This window comes from Petaurus breviceps, unplaced genomic scaffold, assembly GCF_028583685.1.
Source record: "Petaurus breviceps papuanus isolate PSGF00001 unplaced genomic scaffold, PetGlider_PUasm1.0 229, whole genome shotgun sequence".
Classification (NCBI taxonomy): domain Eukaryota; kingdom Metazoa; phylum Chordata; class Mammalia; order Diprotodontia; family Petauridae; genus Petaurus; species Petaurus breviceps.
The window spans coordinates 24,980,599-25,006,863 of record NW_027185903.1 but is presented as its reverse complement, the minus strand read 5'-3'; the positions used below and the strand labels follow the sequence as shown (position 1 = coordinate 25,006,863).

The following is a 26,265-nucleotide window of genomic DNA, read 5'->3' as shown; positions in this document are numbered from 1 at the left end:
AACTTCATGTCTACTTGGAATGAGCAATGCACGTAAAAATCATTCCAATAAAAATCATTCCAATACTACGTGGTCTACTGCTCTCAGAAATTAACCTAAACAGTTCTGAGGAAAATACTGAAGGTGATTTTGAGCATTTCTTTTGTACATGACTTATGACGTGGATAAGTAAAAGAAATCTTAAAAGGAGACTGCTTCTTATAAAACCTACAAGATTAGTTAATTTAAAGAATCATAGTATCGAAGATATGGATATGGATTTCAGACATCTTCTACATCCAACTTCTAATTGAATCTAAGGTAGTGCATTCATTCTAATTGTTAAAATTTTTCTTATGTCAAGTCTACATCTGCCACTCTGCAAATCTCCCATTCTTTCTCCCTGTTCTACTTTCCCTCATCAAGAATGTAATCCCCCTTTTACATGAGAGGCTTTTAAACATTAAAAGACAATTACTGGTTTAGTTAGTTTACTTTGCTTTAGTCTTTTCTTCTCCAGGTTAAATATTTCCAGTTTTTAACCAGTCTTTGTAAGGCACGTTCTTCAATTTTCTAGCCATCTCGTGGTTGCCTTCTTCAGGACAAATTCCTACTGGTCTTTATCTTTTAAAAATATTATATTTAGATGTAAAAATGACAGATGTGGCTTGACTAAAGCAGATTAAAATGCAACTATTGTGTCCTTTGTTCTAGAAAATACACCTCAGTCTAAAATACTAACTTTTTGGCAGGCAAGTTAGACTTCATCCTGAACTAACAGGGAACTCAAACCCAGATCTTCTCATAAGAGTTATCCTCCTAAAACATCTTCCCTATTTCTGTTCTAGGGAAGCTGATTTTTGGAACCCAAATGAAGTACTTAAAATGTTATCCTATTAAATTGATCTTTGTTGGGACAGCCAGATAGCATAGCGAGTAAGAGCACCGGCCCCAGAGTCGGGATGACCTGGAGATCGAATCTGGGCTCAGACACTTAGCACCCACCCAGAAACACCTGGCCGTGTAACCTTGAGCAACTTACTTAACCCCAATTGCTTAAAAAAAAACTTGATCTTTGTTTATTAGGGTTCTGTCACCTAATGTGTACAATAATCCTCACAACTTTGTGACATCTGCAAATATGACAAGTATGCAAAACTAATGCATCTTAAGTTATTTTGAAAAGTTGAATACTACATTCCAGTAAGATAACTTTCCAGTAACATTTTTCTCTTTTTTTTTTCTTAAAACATTAAGAAAACTATATACATACAAATCCAAAAGCACTTCATTAACACATTTTTTTTTGAGGGCAATTGGGGTTGACTTGCCCAAAATCACACAGCTAGTAATTGTGTCAAGTGTCTGAAGCCAGATTTGAACTCACGTGCTCTTGACTCCAGGGCCGGTGCTCTATTCACTGTGCCACCTAGCCACCCCAACACAACATTTTTTAAGTAAAATGATTAGTTACAGAAAGAACTGGGAAAAAAAAAGTTATTATAAAAAGTAATGTTCACATGAATACAAAGTACCACAAAATACACTATTGTTAATAGTAATATTTCCACCCCAGAAAATGCATGTTCTACAATTTTCCTTTTCAATCATTCAATAGATTATTGCTGAAAAACACACTGATGCATGATTAAAAGAATGAATTAATCATTGACAACTTATATTTTAATCTAATAGGTAAATGGAAATTATGAAATGTACTCAAAAGGAAGTTTTCTATTTGCACAGTGGGCAATTATCTAATCAATGAAATTGTAAAAGAATGGAAAACTCTGGATTTGGGTGAGCTAGCAAAATAATTTATAACTTGGAATAAACTAGGACTTCACTCCAAAACAAGTCATCTTTCATTAGTGGTTCAAATTAATTCAAGAAATAATTTAATTATTAGGTAAAGTGCATACTAAGGGCAAAGCAAGAAGAGCCCAGCCCTTGCCAATATGGAACTTATAAACTGGTAACAAGATAAGAACACAAATAACTATATCACAAAGTGTTAATGGGTTTCAACTTCATTATCTCCTATCAAAACCTAGAAAAATCAATAGCATTTTTCTATTAATTATTTCATCACTTACCCTTAAACTATATTTCCAAGAATCTCCTCCTGTCTCTTCCACAGCTGTAATAAAATAAGATATTGCACATGATTTTACCCACTGGTAACAAAAATTATATGAGTGATGTATTGCAAAAGTAAGCATTTTGTAGCAATCTCCTTAAATATACAAATGCTGAAACTCATTTACAATATGTTGATCTACCTAATAGTTAACATTAGCGATGGTTCTTTAGAGAAAAACACAAGATTCACAGTATTCACACTTCTAATTACAACTTAATATTAGTGATAAACAAAAATTCCTAACATAAGTGCTTGTCATAACCAAACAAGGTTGAATAAACTTCATGTCTACAATGCTGGGACAAAAAAATTAGTTCATACTCTCCTACAATTCCAATTTACTAAATTTATATTCACTTATTCAAAATGATTCAGTAATTTCAAGAATTCATAAACTTTCTGATATCAAGCTATTCCCTCTGTAACAGGTGAAATCTTTATCATCAAAAAAAAGTTTATTTATTTTCTACAAAGAGCAAAATATCATGCCTGAAGAAATGCTTTAACATAAGAGAGGATAAATAACTTCAGAAATTATTATGCCTATTTGTATGTGAACATACAGGTAACCTATGACTTGATCAACTCCAGGAATATTCTTGCCCTACAAAGATGGAGAGGTGGTAGAAGCTGGGAAGCAGTCTTTAGGACATAAAGGTCAAGTAATTTGCCCAGCATCACACATATTCGAAGTGTCCAAAGCATAACTTAGACTCCAAGCCCATCATTCTGTCATCTCACATTGCCTTTGTGATGCATTTTTAAACCTTAGGAAAACAAATTATCTATTCTCCCTATCTAATACAGAAGCTCCCTGATTATGAATTATGAAACAAATGTAAAAAGAACCTTTAAAAATATTCAATCTCCAATCCAAATATTTCAAGGTAAACATAAAATCTACAAAAAACATCATGCCCTTTGTAACTAGAATAGCTTAACAGTAGGTATGATACTTATTAATCCTTAAAACTACTAGATCATTTACAAATGTTATTTTGTATGGTAGTTTAAAAATTCTCCTTGTAAATGTATTTTGCTTCCATACTAAACAATATTTAGTAAAAATAATTTCCCAAATGAAAGAAAAAAAGTGAATAAGTTATGAAGTACTAATCTGACAAAACTATACTTCTAGTAGAAAGAGTACTAGTGGGGCAGCTAGGTGACACAGTGAATAGAGCACTTGGCCCTAGAGTCAGGATTACTTGAATTCAAATCCAGCCTCATACACTTAACACAAAAACTAGCCATGTGACCTTGGGTAAGTCACTTAACCCCAACTGCCCTCCAAAAAGTAAAAAAAAGAATACTAGCCAATCCATTGAGGTTTTTGTTTCTTAAATAACTTCACCAGTATGATAGCATATTTGTGACTAAAAAATATAAATCCCTCAGTTTTTCTGAAATCCCTCAGTTCTGAACCTAGAGAACAAATAGTGATAAGAATTAATAATCTTAAAAACAAGTATCAGATAAAAGATGCTATAAAAGACAACACATCTCAATCCTCCAATAAAAAATATATATGTATGCCATTGAAGGGAAAAACATCAGCATCAAATCTTACTAAAGCCTTCTGGATCTTCTTCCCACATTGTCAGCTCTTCTTCTGTTAGCAGAAAATAATGAGTAACTAATCTTCTACATATCTCTGTCAAGGTTGGGTATGTGAAGAAAGACATCTTAATTTTATGTGCTTCAAGAGTTTCAGGACTGCTATCTGAAATAAATAAAACTGAACTTAAAACATATTAGACGCTCTAATTAAACTAGGTTCAGGTGTGAAACACAGCCTATAACATAAAACTTTTACAATATGTTAAGTTAGTTTTGCCTATTTTCCTCCCATGCATTTTATTCTTTATTATAAGGGAAGCCTCTCAGGGAGGGAGAGAAGGAAGAAATTCCTTGGGAAATAAAAATGATATAAAAACAAAAGATAATAAAAATGTAATATTAAAAAAGATTCAATTGCTTTAGCTGTTTTGCAAATGACAATATTGATGGAGGGAAAGTTAATACTGTATTTTTAAAATTCAAAGCTAATTTTCAGAGATATAAACAGCCATATAAAAAGCAACAACTGGATCATAACAAACCTAGTATGCCTTTTCAAAAACTAAAAATGAAAATATCATCATATTTAATAAACTCTGATCTAATCAGATCAAAGGAAATGTGTTAAACTTAATAGCTGCAAAGAGTAATATCTCTTTTTTATTCCTGTTTTACTGGGGCAATAGAGAATACAGTTTTTTTTTAACCATCCCTGTAGCACCGAATCCTGAAAAAAAAAAAAATCTAGGCTTCCAGGGATTCTTCAGTATAATAACCAAAGATTAAAAAACAACCCTACAAAAAAGCTCTTACTTAACTATTTATATTATTTTAAATAACTGCACTTACATATGTTCTAAATCACAATTCCAAAATTTCTATAGAATTTTAAGATGTTAAAGGAATAAAGTTTAAAATGAAATTTAAATGCATCTTCCTACAAGTTCCATGATAAAATAAAAACAAATTAAATAGAGATACTAATGAAGTTTTTACCTTCAACATTTTTTGATGGCTTATAAGCATAATTTTTTACAATCATCTTAATTAGATTCATGCACTGAACGATGAATCGCTCAAATGTGATTCCTTCACCCATTTCTGTAAAAACATAGCTTACTGCAAACTCCAATGATCGTTGAATGAGAGGAGTGAAAGAAAAGGGATGTTGGTCCAAGAAGTCTAAAAGCTTCCAAAACAAATTAAAACAAGATTAATAGTGTTTCAAAATTCAAAAAAAAAAAACCAATTATTTCAATATCATGTACTATAAAGTAAGCCTCGATTAAAAAAAGTCAAAGGCATAAATTTTTGTTTAAATACATTGGTTCTTGCTAGGTCTCCTTTATTGATCATGCTACAGGATCATGTCATGAGGATCACATAATATGACTAGCACTTTAAGGACTCTACCACGAATCTTTATAATGGATTCTGCAAATATGGTTATAAATGATATAAACAAGCTCCATTGTGAAAAAAAAATACTACAAATTCATAAAGTCAACAATTATGGATTTCACCTTAGCAAAAACAATAAAAAAGAGAAAACATTGTACAATAAAATTGTAATTATTCAAATCCCAGCTCTGACCCTCCCAGCATAACCAAAAAAGGAACATTATCTAGAAAAAACATTATTTAAAGGCATTGCATATACCACAAGTGAATCCACATTCAATCTTGTACATTTCTTTGTTTCTATACTAATGAATATGCATAGTCTACACAAGGAAAAATCAGAATTCAAATAAAAGGGTTTCATGAACAGACTTTTCTTAAATGCTCTTTAAAAAAAAAGGCAACTTATTTTTAAATTTTCATCCAAACAGGAAATTCTCCTAAAAAAAAAGCAAGAATACGTCATGACCCATACCTACATCCTACACAATATTTAATTTTGTAACATGAAACATTTAATAGCCTCTTTCTTGTATTACTATACTAACCAGTGTCTAAGATCTCTTCCAATTCTGACATTCATAGATCTAAGAGATGTTTAAGAGAGAAAGGAATGAGGCTAAATGAATGTAATCACAATTTAATGTTATTAAGTATAGTTTTTATTAGCTGTTCTCTCTTCCCAAACCATAACACACAACTACTACTGAACTTTTAAAGAAAAAAGAAGGCTACAAGAAGCTTCAAGCTTTGTAACCTAAACTCCTCCAGGACAGCTATACAGCTAAACGTTCATTTCCCTGGGTTTTAGTGACTTACTGTTATCACCCTTGCCCACAGAATTATTCTTGTTCCACTCAGGCCTTTCCTGCCCACAATCACTCAGCCACTCCGCTTCTGAAGCTCACACCATTAAATTGCTCACACTGTCCATCCAACTCATATTATGGTTGTTGTGCACAGACTGCCAGGTCACTCTCGATCCTTTCTCAATCTTCCATCTCTGTCCCTTTGTCCCATCTCTCATTCCTGGAATGCACTTCCTCCTTCCCTTCACCTCCTAGGATCCCTTCTCTTCCTTCAAGAGAGTTCAAACACCACTTTCTCCATGAAGCCTTTCCCAACTCCTCCCCTTCTGCCCCCTATTGCTAATGTCCTCCCTCCTTAACTACCTTGACTGAACTACCTTTTATTTATTTTGTATTTACTCTGTATACATTTACATGTTATCTCCCCTAACAGAATGTAAACCCTTTGAGAGTAGGGACTGTTTCACTTTTTTTTCATTGTATTCCCAGTACCTAGAACAATACAGAACAGGCATTTAATATTTTGCTAGTTGGACTTCTTTTGAAGCCCTTACCTTCCACCACCACCACTGGCAAAAGTGCAAAAAATTTTTACACCATGCCCTTTCTATCTGCCCTTCCCTTTGTTCCCAACATTTTTCTCTCCTTCCCTCCCTCCCCCTACCCACACTGCTAAGTAAATGTAAATAAAGATTTGCTGAGCAAAATGAAAAGCAGTTTTTCTTACCACACTGTCTCACTGGTAATATTACACTACATATTGTATCTGCTTCACTACCTCATGAGTATCAACTACATTTTCTTTTATGTTTGGTTTTCTACCTATCACTATTAAATGGGACATAGAGAGGATCAACTTATCTAGTAGTGACTTTCCATTCTAACGCAAAATCAGACAAATTCTATTCCAAATTGACATATTATACACAGCAATAAAAAATTGTAAAAATTCCTCATTTTGAGTCCATAGTAATCAGTAAATATTTATTAAGCACCTAATATGCACTAGGCACTGTGTTAGGTGCTTTGGATATGACAAGGGCAAAGGATCTGCCCTCAGAGATCTCAATCTAAAATGAGAGACAATAAGCAAGCAAATATGCACTTACAAATTATATACAGGAGAAGTAGGGCATAATTAAAAGAGCGAAGGCACTAGAATTAAGAGGAGTTGGGAAAGGTTTCCTGTAGAATATGGCATTTTACTTGGGGCTTAAAGGAAGCCAAGGAAGCCAGAAGGCAGAGATGAATTCCAGGCATGGAAGACCGCCAGAGAAAATGTCCACAGTAGAGAGATCTTATTTGTGGAACAGCAGGGAGACCAGTGTCACTGGATTAAAGAGCACACAGCAGGAAGTAAGGTATAAAAAGACTGGAAAGGTAGAAGGGAGCTAGGTTATGAAGGCCTTTAAATGTCAAGCTGAGGATTTTGTTTTTGATCCAGGAAGTGATAAGGACCCACTGGAGTTTACTGAGTATGGGGTGACATGGTTGGACATGTGCTTTAGGAAAATCACTTTAGTGAATGCAGGGTGGACTGGGGGAAGACTTGAGGCAAACAGCCCTCCCAACGGACTATAGTGGTGAGGGCCTGAAACAGAACTGAGGCAGGGTCAGGAAAAGGAGGCATACGAGAGATGCTGAAAAGGCAAAACTGACAGGCTTTGGCAACACACTGGGGGGCTGAAAAGGGGGATGTCGGGAGGGAAGAAATAAGGAAAAGTCAAGGATGACACCTAGATTACAAGCCTGAAGTACTAGGAGAATGGCGTTGCCCTCAACAGTAACAGGGAAGTAAAAGGAGATAAGGTTTACGGGGAAAGATACTGAGTTCCATTTTGAACATAATGAGTTTAAAATGTCTACTGGAAAGCCAATTTAAGATGTCCAAAAAGATAAAGTAGTTGGAAATGAAAGACTGGAGGTCAGTCAGCAGAGAGACTGGGAGAGGACAGATAGATTTAAGAGTCATCAGCATAGAGATGGGAATTAAATCCATGGATGCTAATGAGATCACCAAGAAAAGGAATACAGAAGGGGAAGAAAAGAGGGCCCAGGACAGAACCCTGTGGGCCACCTTCAGATAGAGGACAATTTCTGAAGGAGGATCCAGCAAAGCAGACTGGGTAGGAGCGGTCACAAACAGAAGGAGCAGGAGGCAGTGATGTCCTGAAAACCTAGAGAGAAGAGCGTATCAAGGAGAAGTTAATCAACAATGTCAAAAGCTGCAGAAAGTCAGGGAGAATGAAGATTGAGAAAAGGCCATTAGACTTTGTATTTAAGAGATTAGTAACTTTGGGGAGAGTAGTTTCAGTGGAATGATGAGGTTAGAATGATGAGGTCACTACCAGTGACAGAAGAGTGTATGTACAAGAGTAGTTCATGTAGACCTGGAATGTCAGGGGTAAGACTGTAAGGGGTTAAGAGGCAGTGAAAGAAGAGGAATTAGGGGTACCTATTATAGATGTCCTTTTCAGGAGTTCAGGGACAAAAGACAGAAGAGATACAGGACAATAGCAAGGATGGAAAGATCAAGAGAGGGTTTTTTGACAATGGACATGCTTGTCGGCAGTAGGCAAAAAGGCAACAAACAGGAAGACTGAAAATAAGTGATAGGGTGGAGATGACAGACACGGCAATATGTTGAAGAAGAAGGAATAGAAATAGATCACTTGAGCATGAAGAGGGGTTAGCCTTGCTAAGGAATAAGGTCACCTCTTCATTTGAGACATGGGGAAAGGAGAAGATAGTGGCAGAAGGAATCTGAGACACAGGAAATAGGGAAGAGGGGAAAGAGGAAGCTTTCAATGAAAGGCCTCAGTGTTTTATTTTTTTGTAAAATATGAAGCAAGGTTCTCAGCTGAGAGTGTCAGAAGAAGGGGAATCATGAGAGGTTTGAAGAGGGATAAAAATGTTTCAAAGATTAGTTGATTAGAAAGGGTTGATGGGAAATTTGGAAAGTTGATTGGAAAAGGACTGCCTAGCAGTAGTAAAGACAAAGCTGAGGGCAATATAAATTAATAGTGACTCCAGTCAGCAGCACATGTATAAAAGGTGGTGAATGATGGGAGTGATCCAAAGGGAAGGTTTGGCCAGGCATAATCAGCAATATGTGATAAATCAGCAATAATGATAAAGGGGCTAGGGATTTAAGAGAGGAGAACTGAATTGGCTCAATAAGGTATCAAGATGTGAAAAAGAAGAGGATGGTTAGTATAAGGGAAGGTGTCTGGGAGAGAACTGAGAAGTCTAGAGATTGGAGGTCACAGTAAAGATGAAGAGTAGAGTGACAGAAGACAGAGACAGGTGAGAAGTCAAGAGATTATAGTTGGATAAGGGGATTTCAAAATTCTTCAACATAAAGTGCATTTGTGGGTCGTGGCAAGATCAAGGGTATGACCATCTTTGTGTGTGGCTGAGGTGCAGTGGACAAGTAGCTCATGGGAAGTAAGCAGGCTGAGGAACAGTACATTAAAGGAGGGAGAACTGGTATGTATGTTGAATTCCCCAAGTAAGCGGGCAGAAGTTGGGGAAGACAGAAAAACTGACAGACATAGACTGAATTTATTAAGGAAGGAAGGGGAATGACCTCAAAGTCTGCAGACAGCATTACCAGGATTTTGATGGGGTGGTAGATATGAATAGCATGAACCTCAAATAATGAGATATTGCTAAACAATGGAGTTAGGGCAAGAATTTGGAAGCGGTATTTGGGAAGGAGTATTCCAACTCCCCTGTCTTGACCAGTAAGCCAAGGGGAAGGAGTGAAGGTGCATCTAATATGGGAAAGGATGTTCAAAGAAGCTGTACTGTCAGGAAGGAAGATAAGTTTCAATAATAGTTAGTAGACAGAAAGAATGGGAAAGGAAAAGATTTAGGATAAATGAAAGTTTATTGGCTAGGCATTCATAGGGTGTAGTGAAAGGGGTGGATGGAGTTTGGTTGGAACTTTGAAGTGGGAGGTTGAGGAAAATGGAAATAAGGAATTGGGTGGTAGGGGATGGAGAATGGACTTTGGATGATGAGCTAGAAGGGTCTGGTATTACTGGGATGTAGAGTATGAGCAGGTGTGAGAATATTCATATTTGAGTGGAAGGCAATACTCCTCTTCCCAAAAGAGGCCGTAGGTAAAGCTGGAACAAGTGGAACATAAGATAGAAGGCAGATAATCCTGTTTCAGTATTCCTCTTATTGTTAAAACATAAAACTCTATTCTTTTCAACTTTCCTATTAATAATCTAAACATGTTGAAATTTCCTTATGAAAAAGGAAATATTTTAATTATCAAGATATTAATTTTCTATCTATATAATTCGAATGTAAATACTATGTTCAGAGTTACTTAAAGTATATTGTGTTTTTCAGAATTAAATGCCATTAGATAACTTTTCCCCTCCACAAGTCAACTTACCACTTTAGTAAAAAGAATGATGGTCTTTTCCAGTCTGTCTCTACATACATTATCTGTGCCTATACTTCTACCTATTAAAAGATAATTGAAAATTCAGTATGTAGTGTCATATTCTCTAAAAATGTTGATTTTTTTTGACAGAATACTTAGTTCAAGAGTAACACTGTCACGCATATTTATTTAGGGTCTAGACAGATAGAATCCAAAAACATGAACCACACAAACTGAAGTTTAAAAATAGTAATATTAAACCTTATTATATTGCCAGAGTTATAACAGTGACAATAAAAATATAAAAACAAAATTGTTAGTAGAAGACACAGTGAGACTAAATCCACTTTGGAGAAAAATGTAGCAACTTAGACACTAAATACAAATCACATCATTTCCTAAAGATCCCCAAGTTGGCCAAAATTGAAGAGAAAGCCCAGATTGTTATTTCTTGCCCATTTTATGAAAAATACCTTCTAGATAATTATTTTTAATTCAAGATTACAAGTAACAATCATTTCTCTCAGTAATAACCATAGAAAAATCATTCTAAAAAACTAAACTAAAATGGGCTACTAAAAATCTGCACCAAGCAGCATACTTCTAATAAGTGTTTTTTCAACTGAACTGATTTTGACAACAGGGTAAGGCCAAGTGATATAGTCGAATAAATTAACCTAGGCATGAGTCAGTCATGATAAGTATTACTTGAGCATCAGGCACCAAATTATCCCTAAAAATATATGTAGAACAAAAGAGCAAATTGAGACTGCCTTGCATAAGTGTATGAAGACAGTCACATACCATGAATGGGCTTATATATAAATGAAAATGGAGCAGTCTCACGTATTTCATGTACTTTAGACTAGATGAGAGCTTCTGAATCTGAGGTCTGTGGAATGTTTTTATTTTAATATACTGATAACTATATTTCAATTTAATTGGTTTCCTTTGTAAACATATATATTTTTCTTCATGCATATCCAAAATATCCTGAAGAGAGTGTGGTGAATAGGTTTCACTAGACTGCTAAAGACGACCATGACAAAAAAAGATGAAAAACTTTGGGGTTTGATGCTGTGACAAGATGGCTTCCGACTGGTTGCATCGCTGAGTATACTCATGCAGGCTAAAACCTGTGCTATTACAGAATGACAAGGAAATTCAACTTATTCAAGCACTTGTTTTTATTTTTATAATTATCAGCTAAAGCAGCAAAGCTCTCAGGTTCCTATCCTCAATAAATCCCAGAACGTCTGTCATATTCTAAAGTAATTAAATGAAGTGTCACTACCTACCTCGCACTCTGCTGGACACTATGATATGTTAAAAAAAAAAAAAAGATTAAGGCCTGGTTCTGCCACAAAAGAGCTTCTAATCTAATCCAATAGAGAAAACAAAATCACACCCAATGGTAAAAAATAAGAAGCATAACAATGAAATGCTGAATTGTGTGAAATAGCATCCAAGGACTGACTATATGCTAGAATTCATCAGAGGAAAAGAAGAAAAAAATTACTCAAAGAAGTTATAAAGGAGGAGATAGGACTTAAGTTGGTCCTTGAAGCACAAGCAGGATTAGATAAGCAAAAGAGAAGGCATTCAATGTTTGCTATGACAGGAATAAGAAAAACGAATATACAGAGGTATTTTTCTCAGAGTGTCTACTATCAATAATGGAGATCTCATAACAGCAAGTACAAGGAAATTTGGATAAACAGGTAGGTTGGAGCCATGAAGTCTTTTTAAAGAAAGAGTTTAGAGTGGAAATGATAGGCATTTAAGTATCCACTCAAGGCTACTAAGGAGGGAATAAGTGAAAAGTAGTAGTACAGAAAAGGCTATGTTGGACATATTAGAAGGAAAAAGATTATTAACTCAGGAGATATAAATGCTGCAGTAATCCAGGGATGATTTAGCAAGGGCCTAGACTATGGTGGTGAAGCAGACACAGAGGAGACGGGATGAATATAAAAGATATTCCTTAGGAAAGGTTTTTCTGTATCTGAGTCCTAGGAAAGCATGTGGGGAGGAAAAATTTAGTTACTCAGTTCCTCTAAAATATAAAAATACAGGTTAAGCCTCTTTATGCTTCCAGGGCATGTACATATATATATGTGTGTATATATATATATAGTGTTTGTATGCATATATAGGGTCCAGAGAGTACACTACAAATTTTACTTCTACTTATGTTTGTATGTATATTGATATCTGTGTGTACATAAATGAATATAATGTGTAAGTGTGTACAGACAGTTCTTAACTTTCCATGAAGCTGACATTACACAAATTCAACTCCCCGGAAGGTAGGCAGCAGAATCCTCTGACCAGCTCTAGTTCCGGCAGGTTGTGGCAGGGGTAGAGGCTATGGCAACAGCAGCAGCACCAGCACGGTCCCAGCCAGAAGTCCTCTGCTCCAGGCACGGAAGCTGCTCAGGCTTTGGGGTATAGAGCCTCAGAGGTGGCAGGACCACACCAAGCTCCCTGATGGAGGGGGAGCTCTGCAGAACAGTCTACTTAAAGTAAACTAAAACTGTCTATACCTACATATACACGTATGCATATATACAGACATAAATAGATAAGATATTTTAGGCATCTTTAGCTAATGAGGAAAATGGCAAATTCACTATGCACAGGTAGCTAAAGCCATCAGAATATCCCATTAGAGATAGTTCTTTAATAAGGAATATCAAGAATACTTACTGCATTCCAAAAATTGTTTTAGACGTTCAAAAATCCCATGTAGAAAACCCTAAAGAAAATTAAAAACTTGTATTTAATATATACATATATCATCATTGAAATTTTTACCCAGTAATTTAATGTTGTAGTTTCTAAATTAGAGGGAGTGTGTGTCTTCAGAGGGAAAAGGAATAATTACTAATTATAAAGACCCAGATATTTAATATTAAAAAGTGAAACCAAGAAAAATCAAATAAAGATAAAATATTGTTGCACAAATCTAGAATTCTACAACTTTCTTGCTGACAAAAAAAAGTCAAATAACAAAAACAGATCATCTCAATAAATCAAATCACTGAAGCTATATAAAATATAGATCAGGTGGGAAATTTATTTAGAAAGCATTAAGTACAATATTCTAACATGTACATTACTAAAAAAAAAATTATTTAAACGTGTATTGCCCCCAAGAAGCTATAATCTAATAGAAATGTCAAAGTTACTAACATTGAAAATATACATAAATTAATTTAGAATAAATAAAATGAACATGAGTATTGTGCAGAGTAATGAAGACATCACTATGTACCTTTATTCAAGGTGAGAGAAACACCATGATCCTACCTAGAGTTGGGTTTTCTGTAACAACTGAATGAGTGACTGAAAATTGAATGAGTATGTTAGGCTGAGATCAGAGGAAGAGAAGGAAGAAAGAGAGTAGCATCCTCATTGTAAGAATAAGCTAGAGAAGAGAAAAGGAAAAGGGAACTGAATCAGTGAATATGTCAAGACAATCTAGTGAATAGTTTTAACACAGCCAGAGGGTGAACTCTGCTCCTGATCTACTATATAACCTGAGTCATGTGCCTACTAGTCACCAAAGCACAGTAGTATTTCCAAATATATCCTTCACTCCTACTTCATTAGGCCATCTTCAAAACAAAATAAAAAATAAGTGTTTTAAGCATGAGACAAAAAAGTAGATGATTTTTGCACTTAATGATTGATTATACTGCTAGGAAGAGTGTTCTACATGAAAGTGACATATAAGTCTAATCTGTTCTGTCGCATTATTGACAAAGGACCTCCCACCCATTATGATCAAGAAATATAAAGTAACTAGGCTTAATCAATTAAAATGATAAAAAATAACACTTTCTAAACCTGGACTTGCATGCGTTGATATTAAGTGAAGAGAGCAGAACATTGTACACAAGTAATAGTAACACTGTGCAATGATCAACTTTGATAGAACTCTTCTCAGCAATACATTGATCCAAGACAATTCCCAAAAGATTCGTGATGGAAAATGCTATCCACATCCAGAGAAAGAACTATGAGGAACGTGGACTGAAGCATACTATTTTCACTTTCTCTTTCTTTCTAGTGGTTTTTTCCTTTTGTTCCAATTCTTCTTTCACAAGATGACTAATGTGGAAATATGTTTAACATTGCACATGTATAACCTGTATCATATTGCTTGCTGTCTTAGCAAGGCAGGAGGGAAGGAAGAGGGATAAAAATTTGGAACTCAAAACCTTACCAAAGTGAATGTTCAAACTACCTTAAATGTAACTGGAAAAAAAAATCAATTATAAAAAACTTTCTAAAATACATCTGAGGAAGTACTTATTTGTAATAACAGAGACCTAAAGTAGCCAATCACAACTGAATTTAATATTCAGCAACTCAACAAACATGTATTAAACAACTCTTATGTGCTACACAATGAAATTTTAAAAACAAAATACAAAAAACCTGGCCATCAAGGAGTTTATAAAACAAGTAGGGAAGTAGAGAGACACACAAATACAAGTCAGAATATGATTAAATCCATAGAAGTTACTCAGGGCAGCTTCTGATAAGGAAAAATTTACTGCTAGTTGGAAATGATCAAAAATCAGGGAATACCAGAATTTCAGATGGACTCTCAAGGAAGAAATAAGAGATGCAAAAAGAAACCACTCCAGGCCAAAAGTTCATGAAGATAGAAGGAAGATGAAATCAATGAAAAGGAATTAGTATGTTTTGTTATGATACACGACTTCATGAAGAAAAGTGGTAAAAGATAAGGTTAAAAGAGTAGGTTCAAGTTGCAAATTGTTCTGAACCCATCATAAGCAAAAGAAAGTCACTGACCACTTTTTTTTTTAAGCAATTGGGGTTAAGTAACTTGCTCAAGGTTACACAGATAGTTATTTCTGGGTGTGGTGCTAAGTATCTGAGCCCAGATTTGATCCCCAGGTCATCCCGACACTGGAGCCGGTGCTCTTACTTGCTGTGCTACCTGGCTGCCCCATCATTGAACACTTTTGACAATGGATGAAAATGACTCATCCATTAGCAAGAAATAATGAGAGATTTAATTAACTGGAGAGATATTCACTTCTTATGGTTAAAATTTGTTTTGGTGGTACAGTGGATGGAGTGCTGGACCTGGAATCAGGAAGACCTGAGGTCAAATCCAGCCTCAGATATTTGCAATGAAATGTTTCTGCAGAGCTAAATTTCAATTGGCATTACACAAGAAAAGTGACTAAACTGGCATACCTTTTGCCCTAGCAAATAGCCTGAGATTTGCCCCTGAGACACCACAATCAAGTCAAAGTCAGAAAGGTGCAATATACACCAAAATTAATAACATCAATATTTGAGAATAAATAGAAGCAAAGTTAATGTCTATCAGAAAAGAACATTTTTTTTTAAAAAGAAGACATGTGTAAATATGATTGGCAGAAAATTGTTAAAGAAAGGAATATTGTCAAGAATGAAACAATGACTACAAGAAAAAGTTTTGTAAGAATTTATGTAACCCAAATAAGCAGAAAGAAGAGAACTACACATACCATGACAATAGCAATGGGGATGATAGGAAATTGAATTCTGAAAAATGAAAAAAGTCTCAGGAAAGAAATTGACAAAACACTACCTTGGTGACTTCATAATATCAATAGATTTTGTTTAAGTTTCCATTTAGCTTGTTTTATTCTTTGTCATAAGGGAAGGTTTTTCTAGAGGTAGGGTAAATGAGAAGTGATTTGTGCAAAGAAGAATGATTTATAATGAGATATTTTCAAAAGGTCAATTGTAATGGAACAAAAGAGTATAATGTAAGGAATCAAATAAAGATAGAATGTTACATAAATAATAATAATAAACATCAAAAAATCATAGTGTGTGAAAAATCCAACACCTCCAACTTTTGGGACAAGGTTCTTGACAACTAGAAAAGTCAGTCTAGAAAACCTAGAAAAATGAGAGAAGTCTGACAGAAATTGTGTTGAGACCAAAATCCCACATGATCTATGAAGTTTGATTTAAAATGGATACATAACCTTGATATGAAAAGTCACAACATAAACAAACTGGAGGAGCAAAAAAGGAAATACCTTTTAAACTTGTAGAATAGGGGAAGAGTTCATGACTAAATAAAGATAGAGAAGATTAAAAAAAGACAAAATGGACAATTTTATGACAAAATTAAAAAGGGTTTGATACTGTTAAAACTAGAAGGGAAAGAGTTAAAGGTGAAAATTCTTTACAGCAAATTTCTCTGACGATGGTCTGAAAGTCAAGATACATAAAAAACTGATTCAAATATATAAGGGCTACTACTCAAATGATATGAACAGTTAGTTCTGAAAGAAATCTCAGCTATCAAGAGCCATATGAAAAAAAAATGCTCCAAATCACTAGTAAGCAAAATGAAAATTTTTATTTTAATTGTTTTAACAACTCTCAGGTTTTGCCTCACATCATCAAATTGGTGAAGATAACAAAAAAAAAGAAAAAGGACAAGTACTGTAGGGATTGACAGAACCTGAGCACAATGATAATACACTGCTGCTGGAGCTGCATCTTGGTACAGTCACTCTAGAAAACAATTTGGAATTATACACTAAAAGTTACCATTACTAGGTCTATATGCCAAAGAGGTCAAAGAAAGAGGGAAAAGGATGTACATGAAAATACTGAAAACGTATCTTTTAATAAGAGCAAAGGACAGGAAATCAAGGAAGTGTCCATCATTTCAGAAATGGCTAAACAAATTAAGGTTATATGAATGCTGTTGTGCCACAAGAAATCAAAAAAACTACAGAACTATATGGGAAGACCTGTATGAAGAAACGCACAGTGAAGTGTGCAAAACCCAAAAAAGAAATTTCTGTGACAATAATGCTGCAAAGAAAAAAAAAAAACTGAGACACTTAATAATGCTATGACTAGTCATAATTCCAAGTGATGAAACGTGATATCCACTACTCATAGAGAAGGTGTGATAAACAAGGTTCAGATAGAAGCTTTTTAGACATGACCAATTTATCAAATTGTTCTGCTTGACTAAACATATCTGATACAAGAAGTTTCTTTTTCTTTTTTTTTTCAATGAAGGGGGAGGTGGCCTGGGGATTGAGTTAAAAAGGAGTTAGCAATGGGGTTGTCAAAGTGGTGGAAAAAAGTAAGAAAAGATGTACACTGAAGTTTTTTTGTGTGTGTTAATTCACAGAATAGTATAAAAATAAAGGTCAGCAAAAAACACAAACAAGCAGGTCCTCTTTGAAAATTAGCTGAATTTATTACATATTTAAGAGAGAAAGCAAGTTGTACATAATTGAGATTCATAGTTTCATATACAATTTTCTTTTTCTGGCCTATATATGGAAATGTTCTATCTTTTTTGGTGTTGAGTTCAGAATTTTTTAAAAGAAAAGAAACCAACAGTCAGAACTCAAATGCCATTAAAAAGATAGTCTTTTTCTTTTTCTAGTTTCTCTTTTGAACAAATGACTGAAGAAACATTTCTTAAGTGCTTATATATACTAAGATACAAATACAAAAGGAAAAAAAAAGTCCCCCATTCTTTCAAGAGATTCTGATTAGGGAAGACAACACAGCTGAGATCATTGTGGTAGTAATGCAGGCATTTTTTGGATTCAAAAGTAACAGCAACAATTAGTAGGGTCAGTAGCAATGGAGTGACATTGTCTTTGACAGGAATGGTAGATAGTGTTGATTTAGACACTGTTTACAATGTCGGCAGGGGGAAAGGGGAGTTGCAAAGAAATGTGGATAATGTGGACAGACTAGAACAATTTGGTGGGATATAGATGGTGTTAGTTATAGAAAGCTCCAATTTATCAGGAGGCAGGGCTCCAGGACAAGAGCTGGAAAGGCAGATATGTAAGTGATGATGAATGACTTTGACAACAACTTTCATGCAGATAATGTTCCTGACAACAACTTGTATCTATATGAGACCCCGGCCCTTGAATAAACCAATCACACTCCAGCCCCTAATTAATTGACCACAAACTGATCATAAAACCAAACAAGAGCTTTCCCAACTTGGCACCTGTGCAGTACCCTACGGTAACCCTAGAGATAAATAACTTGCTGCCTTTTCATCTTACAATCCTAGGCACCCTTGCCCTATAAAAAAAAAAAAAAACTACTTTCAATCTGGCTGCTTGCCTTCTTCCCCTAAGGGAAGGAGTCCATCAGGTGTATTACCCCGAATAAATGCCCTTGCTTGATTTGAAGACAGTCTGAGTCTGAATTCTTAAAAGACAATACCGTGACACATACCTTTCACCTCAACATAAGCACTGGTATCTTTTTTTTTTAAAGAAATAGGGGTTAAGTAACTTGCCCAACGTTAAAACAGCCAGTTGTGTGTGTGTGTGTGTGTGTTAAGTATCTGAGGCAGGAACCAATCCCGGGTCCTCTCCACTCTGGGGCCAGCACTCTTTACTCACTGCGCCACCTAGCCACCCCTACACTGGTATCTTTTTTAAGAACACTTTCTTTGCAAATCTCAACCTACCAATTTCTATTTGAAGTGAACTAAACTAGATGTACAGTTAATAGTAAAATATAAATGAATATATAACACAGTAGAACAGTAGAAACAAATAATTATACATAAAGGCATTCAGAGCATTTAAGCACTACGTGCAGCCTGGGCAAAGGGCTAGAGATACTAATCAAGCAAGCAAACAAGACAGTCCCTGCCAGACATCACATAAATAGAAGCCAGAAGGCACCTCTCATCCCTCCTCCACTCCACCCCCACACCCCTACACTCCCACCACCTCCACACACTCTCTTTTCCACTGATGAGGGCAGACCTCAGTACATCTATCAGGTCTCTATTTCTAGAAACCATGCAGTTCTTGATGAAAGCCAAGACTACATAATTTCTTTTGGCTGGTATCTCACTTCTGATTCAAGTTCACAAAACCTCAATGTATTTTTTTCAGAACTTCTATCTATTTATGTATCCCTCATCTTATAATTGTGATGTTGACTTTTTATACCAAAGTGTAATATTTTACATTTATCTCTTTTGAACTTCATCTTTTAGATTCAACCCAATATTCTAGCCCAGGGGATCTTAACTTTTTCTGTGTCACAGACCCCTTAGTAATTTTGGCAAAGCCTAAAGACTCCTTCTTAGAATTACATTTTTAAATGCATTAGATTACAATGGAAACCCAAAATACTAATATCAACACTTTTCCTTTTAAAGTTCATGGACACACACTCAATTGGGAATAAAATACACACTCAACTGGGTATCTTACCTTCAGGAAAGTAAGGGAGAAGAGGGGGATGATAGACAGGAGGACAGATTGGGAGAGGGAAAAGTCAGAAGCAAATACTTTTGAAAAGGGACAGGGTAAAAGGAAAAAAGCAGAATAACGAGGGGGAGGGCGGATGGGACAGATCAGAGGGAAAAATAGTTAATCTTTTACAACATGACCATTATGGAAGTGTTTTGCATAACTACACATGTATAACCTATATTGAATTGCTTGCCTTCTCAATGAGGGAGAGTGGAGAAGAAAGAAGGGAGAGAATTTGGAACTCAAAAGTTTTAAAAACAAATGTTAAAAAAAAAAGGTTTTTACATGCAACTGTAAAGTAAGATATATAGGCAAGGGGATACAGAAATCTATTTTGCCCTACAAGAAAGTAAGGGTAAAGGGGATGGGGAAGGGGTGGTGATACAAGGGAGGGCAGACTGGGATAAGGAGTAATCGGAATGTATGCCATCTCAGGGTCGGGGGGAGAGATGGGAAGAAAATATGGAACTCAAAATCTTGTGCAAATGGATACTGAAAACTAAAAACTGATTTAAAAAAAGAAAAATAAAGTTCATAGACCTCAGGCTAAAAACCTCTACTCCAACCTATCAAATTTTATTTGCATCCCGACACTATCACACAGTTTTGTGTTATCTACAAATAATACACATACTATCTATGCCTTTAATGAAATCATTTACAAATATGTTAACTAGCACAGGACCAAGCACAGATCCCAAGAATGCTCCCACAGAAACCTCCCTCCGTGCTGACACTGACGTACCAATAAGTTAGTCTTTGAGTCTAGCTATCCATCTAGTTCTAAATCCATGTGATTGCATTATGGGCTATTTGATCTTTGCCACAAAAATTGTATGAGACACAATCAAAAGTTGTACAAAACTCTAGATAAAGTAAATCCATACTTCATCTGCTGGTTTAGTAAATCCTGTAAGAAAGGAAATGAGAATAATTTGGCATGACTTGCTCTGGATGAAGCCAAGCTGGCTATTTTATCACCAATTCCCTATTTAGATGTTCACCAATAATCTTGTTAATGATCTGACCTAGAATTTTCCCAGGAACTGAAGTCAACTCAAGTAGAAACTTCCATGACTTGATGTAGAATGAAACACAAAGAACCAACAGAACAAAAGGCACATTAAACACGATAATATAAAGGAAAATACTTAAAAGCATAATAACTCACATCAGTACAATAACCAAGCTTGGTTACGTAAGACTCATGATAAAATACAGCAATTAGCATATATATGTATGTATGTATATATACATACATGTACATATATAATATATACACATATATATGATACACATAAATATGTTGGTGTGTTTAATCTACATGTCCTTTCAAGGACATGATCATAATGTAGTAAAAAAAAGTGCTAATAAAATATTCATTTAAAAAAGAAAAAGGAAAAAAGAAAAAAGAAAAACAACCCTAAATCAGTATATATGAAGGCAAAAGGAGGGGAGGGGGAGATAACTGACTAGGAGTCAAGTCACTTTCAAAGGGAAGTTTCTGAAGGGAAAATACTTTTGTCTCTTTAGAATATAAAACTGCATAAACTCAGTCAAGAGCAAGTAACAAAAGGAGACCAGAGGTATGTTTAAATCTCAGGGAAATATTCACTAAAAGATAAAAAGTCAGCCAGAAAAGAAAAGAAAAGAAAAAGGGAGGGAATCAAAATAGTGTCCCCCCAAATTAAAAGAAAGTATTATCAAAATGGAATGATATCCAAACAAAAGCAACCATATATGGTTCAAATACAAACAATTCCTGATTAACCACTTTACTGGAGAGAATCTTGGCACAAATAATCCCCAACAAAAACTATTTGGAAAGAAGAGGGCTTTGAAAAGCAAATCTATATTGTTTATGGGTGTGTGTGTGGGGGGGGATTTTAATTCTGTTTCATGGGAGATGATATTAAAATGTTTTTACATTCCCTCAAGCAACATGGAGGGATGGTAAAGGGCATTATCCCAGAGACATTCTAGAAAAGAGGGAAAAATTAACTTGTCTAGTGAAAAAATTCCAATTGGCAGCTGAGAGAAGAAGCAATCTCACAGGGCTGAATCTTCTTTAAGTTACAAGAATAGCATGGCTTATAAAAACACAGATCTAAGTCTGGTGAAAATGGAAACTCAAACTAACAGCAAAAATAGTATGCCATTCTAACCATTTTCTTCTCGGTAGTTCTATAGATAATCTTTAAAAATGACTAATACGTTACAATTTGGTATATTGCTAAGATGTTTAAAACAAACACTGAATATATGGTAACAAATCTTTTATTTTGGATTACAACAAAATGACCTGCTCCATATAATTTTTACTGCATAAATGAATGTTCCAAAGAAGACTACTGAAATATCAAAATTTTATGCTAATGAATTTTATAGAAATTTTTCTAAAATGTCTTAAAGCTACACTGCCTGACTGAATCAAATGAATATAATTTAAAGTACTCATGATAACTCAAAATAATAATTACAAATATCAATTAAAGGACATCATGTAAAGGGGGGGATTAGTTATTGGTTCAAAGGGCACAATCAGGTACAATGAGTACAAATTGTAAAAACAAGTTAATTTGAACAGAATGCCAGGAAAAACTTCTTTATAATCAGAGCTGAGTAAAAGTAGCACATAGGCTACACCAGAAGATTAGGAGGGCCTTCTCCTGGATGGTCTTCAAGCAGAAGACACAAAACAAAATATGTGTACAACCAAATGTTATCCTGGGGATTCCTTTAGTGAAGCAGTTGGGCTAAAGAGCCACTAAGATCTCTTCCATCTCTCCCATTCTGTGATTCTGTGCTGTTCAGTGGTGTCATATAGGGGTGCCCTCAGGAATCACTTAAGCACAGGCATTCTGACTTAATTTCCTTCATCTATGGGAGTTTTTCCAGCAGTTGGTAGTTCTCCCTGCACCATTGCTTTGAGTCTCTCAATTATCATTATTTTTTTGGAATGCGAGCTCTGAACTCTATATGCATCACCAACTCAACAACCTAGGAAAAACTGAAGAATGCCAAGAGAAGCAACAAAGCCAAGCTCGTTAGAGTAATTAATTTTCACACATAATCAGGAATCAAGCACCCCTCGAGCAAAAGTATAAAAGTGCAAACACTCTCCAGTAAGGCAGGGTGTGTCAATTTTATTGAATTATTTTCCTTTTAAGCATTTTTGCTTACTCTCCAGGTTCACAGCAATGGATAGGAGCTACTTTAGTTATGATCGACCAATACGAACAACATTGCTACATAATGATTTGACAGAAGTCCTGACAAAAGTGAACAAATTTTTCCCGTTTGCTAATTCAATCTTTTACTGACACATAACCAAGAAAAGGATACAGATGGTAAATTTGCTCTTTAATTTTAGGCCAATTAAAACCAGCTCTACAAAAGCCAAAAAAAAAATTGTGTATGAACAATAATCCCACTTAGATATGCATGACTTTTATAATTTTTTTTCTTTCAAATAACATTTTTAAACTGTCAGACAGAATAAACATCAAAGATTTATCTGGTACATCACAATGGCAACCAAATTCAAGGGGCCACCACAATAACAACTTCTGTGGTAACAATGAATCAAGAAAAATGTTATACCAATCCTGTTTCTTCTGTTCTGAAAATGGCACACAACACTTTAATTGTACTATAGCATGTATAGGATGTTAAAGATATAAATGTCTCATTTAGTATAATTTTTAAATAAAAGATTATCTTATAGATTTAAGAGATAGTATAAAGACAGTCATAAAATCAACTTAAAAACTAAATAAAAATTAAACATTTCTCAAAAGTCAGAGAATAAACCACTGATGTCACTTACCATCACTTCCATATTCTTGTGAGGTTCCACAAATCCATGAACAGTTAGTTTACGAAGCACTGAAAAGTACAACCAAAGATTTTTCCTAAGTACTATCAAAATAACTATGATTGCAATGAATGAATATTTACAATGAAAAAAAATTATATGACACCCTAGAGATTACATTATGTGAAAGATGAGGAAATTCAGGTACAAATGGGCTAAATGATTTGCACAGGGTCATACTTACTTAATAAGAAAGTCAGGATGACAGCCCAAATATCCTTACACCAGGCCCATCTTCAGTCTATTACACTATATTTCTTTTCAAAAAGGAGCTACTTTACATTTAGTTTATTTTTTTAGTAAAATATTTCTTATCCATATTATCCTTACTAAAATAAAACAAGCAGGTTTCCATTCCATAAATACTTCAGAAAATAAAAATATTTAGAGGATAAACTCACTCACTGATGCCGAATGAAGTGAGCAGAACCTCTTCTTAAAAATGCAATGATCTGACACACTTCCAAAAGACTCACGATAGAAAATGCTATCCACATCCAGAAAAAGAACTATGGAATCTGAATGCAGATCAAAGACGATTTTCTCTTTCTTATTTTCTCATGGTTTTTCTCTTTTATTCTGATTCTTCTTTCACAACATGACTAATGTGGAAATGTTTAATATGAGTGTACATGCATAACTTATATCAGATTGCATGACATCTTGGGTAGAGGGGAGAGGAAGGAGGAGAAAAATTTTAGAACTAAAAATCTTATAAAAGTGAATGCCAAAAATTAAAAAATAATTTAAAAAAATTAAATCAACTCTGGGTACAAAACTCACCAAATTCAGGAATGATGTTTCACAGTGACAAAATTATCCATTAACAAAAGTGTATAAAGCTCAAAGATCATGAAAATAATCCAGACTGGTGGAGGCAGGAATTAATGAAATTCTAAGTGATTTGTATTACTACTAACACTACTGGCTACAGTATTTCCTTAAAATATATCTGTAATAAAAGTCAACGACCAAATGTAAGATTTTAGTAAATAAGAGGGAAGTCAATGACTGACGTATATATCTGTGTCATTATATTCAGTTATATGATAAATTTATAAGTAATCCTTTGATTTTCAAAAGGTTACACCATGTAGTTGAAATTAAAAACTAAGAGAGAAATTTTCAAGGGAAATAACAGACAATGCTCATTAGATAAAAATGAACCCCTTCTAACTAAACTTTGATTGAGGTGAGGAAACTCAAAAGAGAGGAATGAGAGAAGAAAATCTTACTCCCTTTGTTAAGTAGAACCTTTTACAATCTACTTTAAACATCTAGTTCTTAAATTCAGTAAGGTGACCATTGGTAGGTCACATTACCCGTAAAGAAGCCATTAGATTCAGTTTTAAAATATCATAATACCAATAATATATCATGTTATCTTAGGGAAATATGCCAAGCATGGCTTAGAACAAGGCAAAGAGAAACTCACACTTGAAATTCATCAATCACTAAATATGTATAGAACAATTAAGATGTGAAAGCATTTTTAAATGATGTTCCTCTTTTAGAGATTTTAAAACTATCTTTAAAATGGGAACATCCCAAAAGGTAACTAAACGTTCTAAAACTTGGGAAAACAGCTTCCAAGTCTGTTAAACACCTCAATATGGCCTACATTACTCATCGCAGTTGGGCTCCCAGAGCCAGCTCCAGAGCATCATGGAAAGAGAGTAGTCCTCAAGTGACAACCTCAAAACGCTACTACTCTCATTTGCTCTATAAGCAAAAGTGTTTTGTCTCAATCGACATTTTTGCCTAGAAGAAGACGACCTACCTAAAAGAATAATATAATATGGGGAAAGTGTTTCTCTTGTTCCAATATCACTATGAATCAAAATATGACCCCAAATAAAGATAGAGGTAGCTATGAAAAAAGTAAAAGTATAAACCTAAGTATTTTCAAACCATAGAATCAGAGGATATAAAAGATGCATATATATATACACACACACAGAGACAACCAATGTAACAAAGAAATTAAGGGATTTCTCAGCTACTACACAAGTAGTAGCTAATATGTGTGAATGCCTAAAAGCTAACTCTAAAAAAAGAACTAGGAGAAATAGGCAGTTAAGAAAAAGGAGAAGAACTAGAGGAATAAAAACTGGGAAAAGGGATATACTAACAGAAAGCAGGAAACTCACTTAAAGACCTTGAATATATGAATGAGCATCCATAACCAAGAGAAAGACTAGTAAGGAACTCCTAAAAGCAGAAGATTATATAAGAAACCAAGCTGATTTCTAGACCCTAATGTTTCAGAATCAAAGGGAGCTAGATCTGGAGTCCAGAGAACTACCTGCTATGAAATGAAATGAGAAATGAAGTAAGAATGAAAACTCAACACAGACCTGGGGTTAGATTTTGAATAAAATGAGGGAGGGGAGGGAAAGGGGCTAAAGTCCAGAAGCTTTCAAAAAGTGACTATTAACATAAAAAGAAAAAGCACCAAATCTTTTAAAAAAAAAAGCTTTAAGTCAAACACTTGAATATGCTATATGTGCTGATGGGAGAAGGTGGGTAGAAAAGAGAAAACAGATAAAGAAAATGAACCCAGAATCTTTGAAAGAGAAACTCACCCCTTAATAGTCCAAAGTAACAAAAAGTTGTTGTCTAGAAACCAGCTTGGTTTCTTGTGTTCTTCTGCCTTTAAGAGTTCCTCACTAGCCTTTCTCCTGGTTTTGGACAATTATTCTAATGTTCAAAGTCTTTAAATGAGCTTCTTGCATTCTACTAGTATATACCTTTTTCCAGTTTTATTCTTCCTATTTCTT

At 34.7% G+C, this 26,265-nt stretch overlaps 1 protein-coding gene across 2 annotated transcripts in view; it reads right to left on the bottom strand.

The window, feature by feature from the left end:
* Positions 1 to 26,265, bottom strand: part of IPO11 (importin 11) — a 230,997-nt gene that overhangs the window by 164,328 nt on the left and 40,404 nt on the right. For both annotated transcript variants that reach the window (XM_069096384.1, XM_069096383.1), the window contains 6 exons: positions 23,438 to 23,496; positions 13,004 to 13,052; positions 10,304 to 10,374; positions 4,679 to 4,871; positions 3,693 to 3,845; positions 2,076 to 2,119 (listed from right to left, as the gene is read on the bottom strand). In XM_069096384.1, the coding sequence (XP_068952485.1) occupies positions 2,076 to 2,119; positions 3,693 to 3,845; positions 4,679 to 4,871; positions 10,304 to 10,374; positions 13,004 to 13,052; positions 23,438 to 23,496 (569 nt within the window). The remainder of the gene's footprint in view (positions 1 to 2,075; positions 2,120 to 3,692; positions 3,846 to 4,678; positions 4,872 to 10,303; positions 10,375 to 13,003; positions 13,053 to 23,437; positions 23,497 to 26,265) is intronic.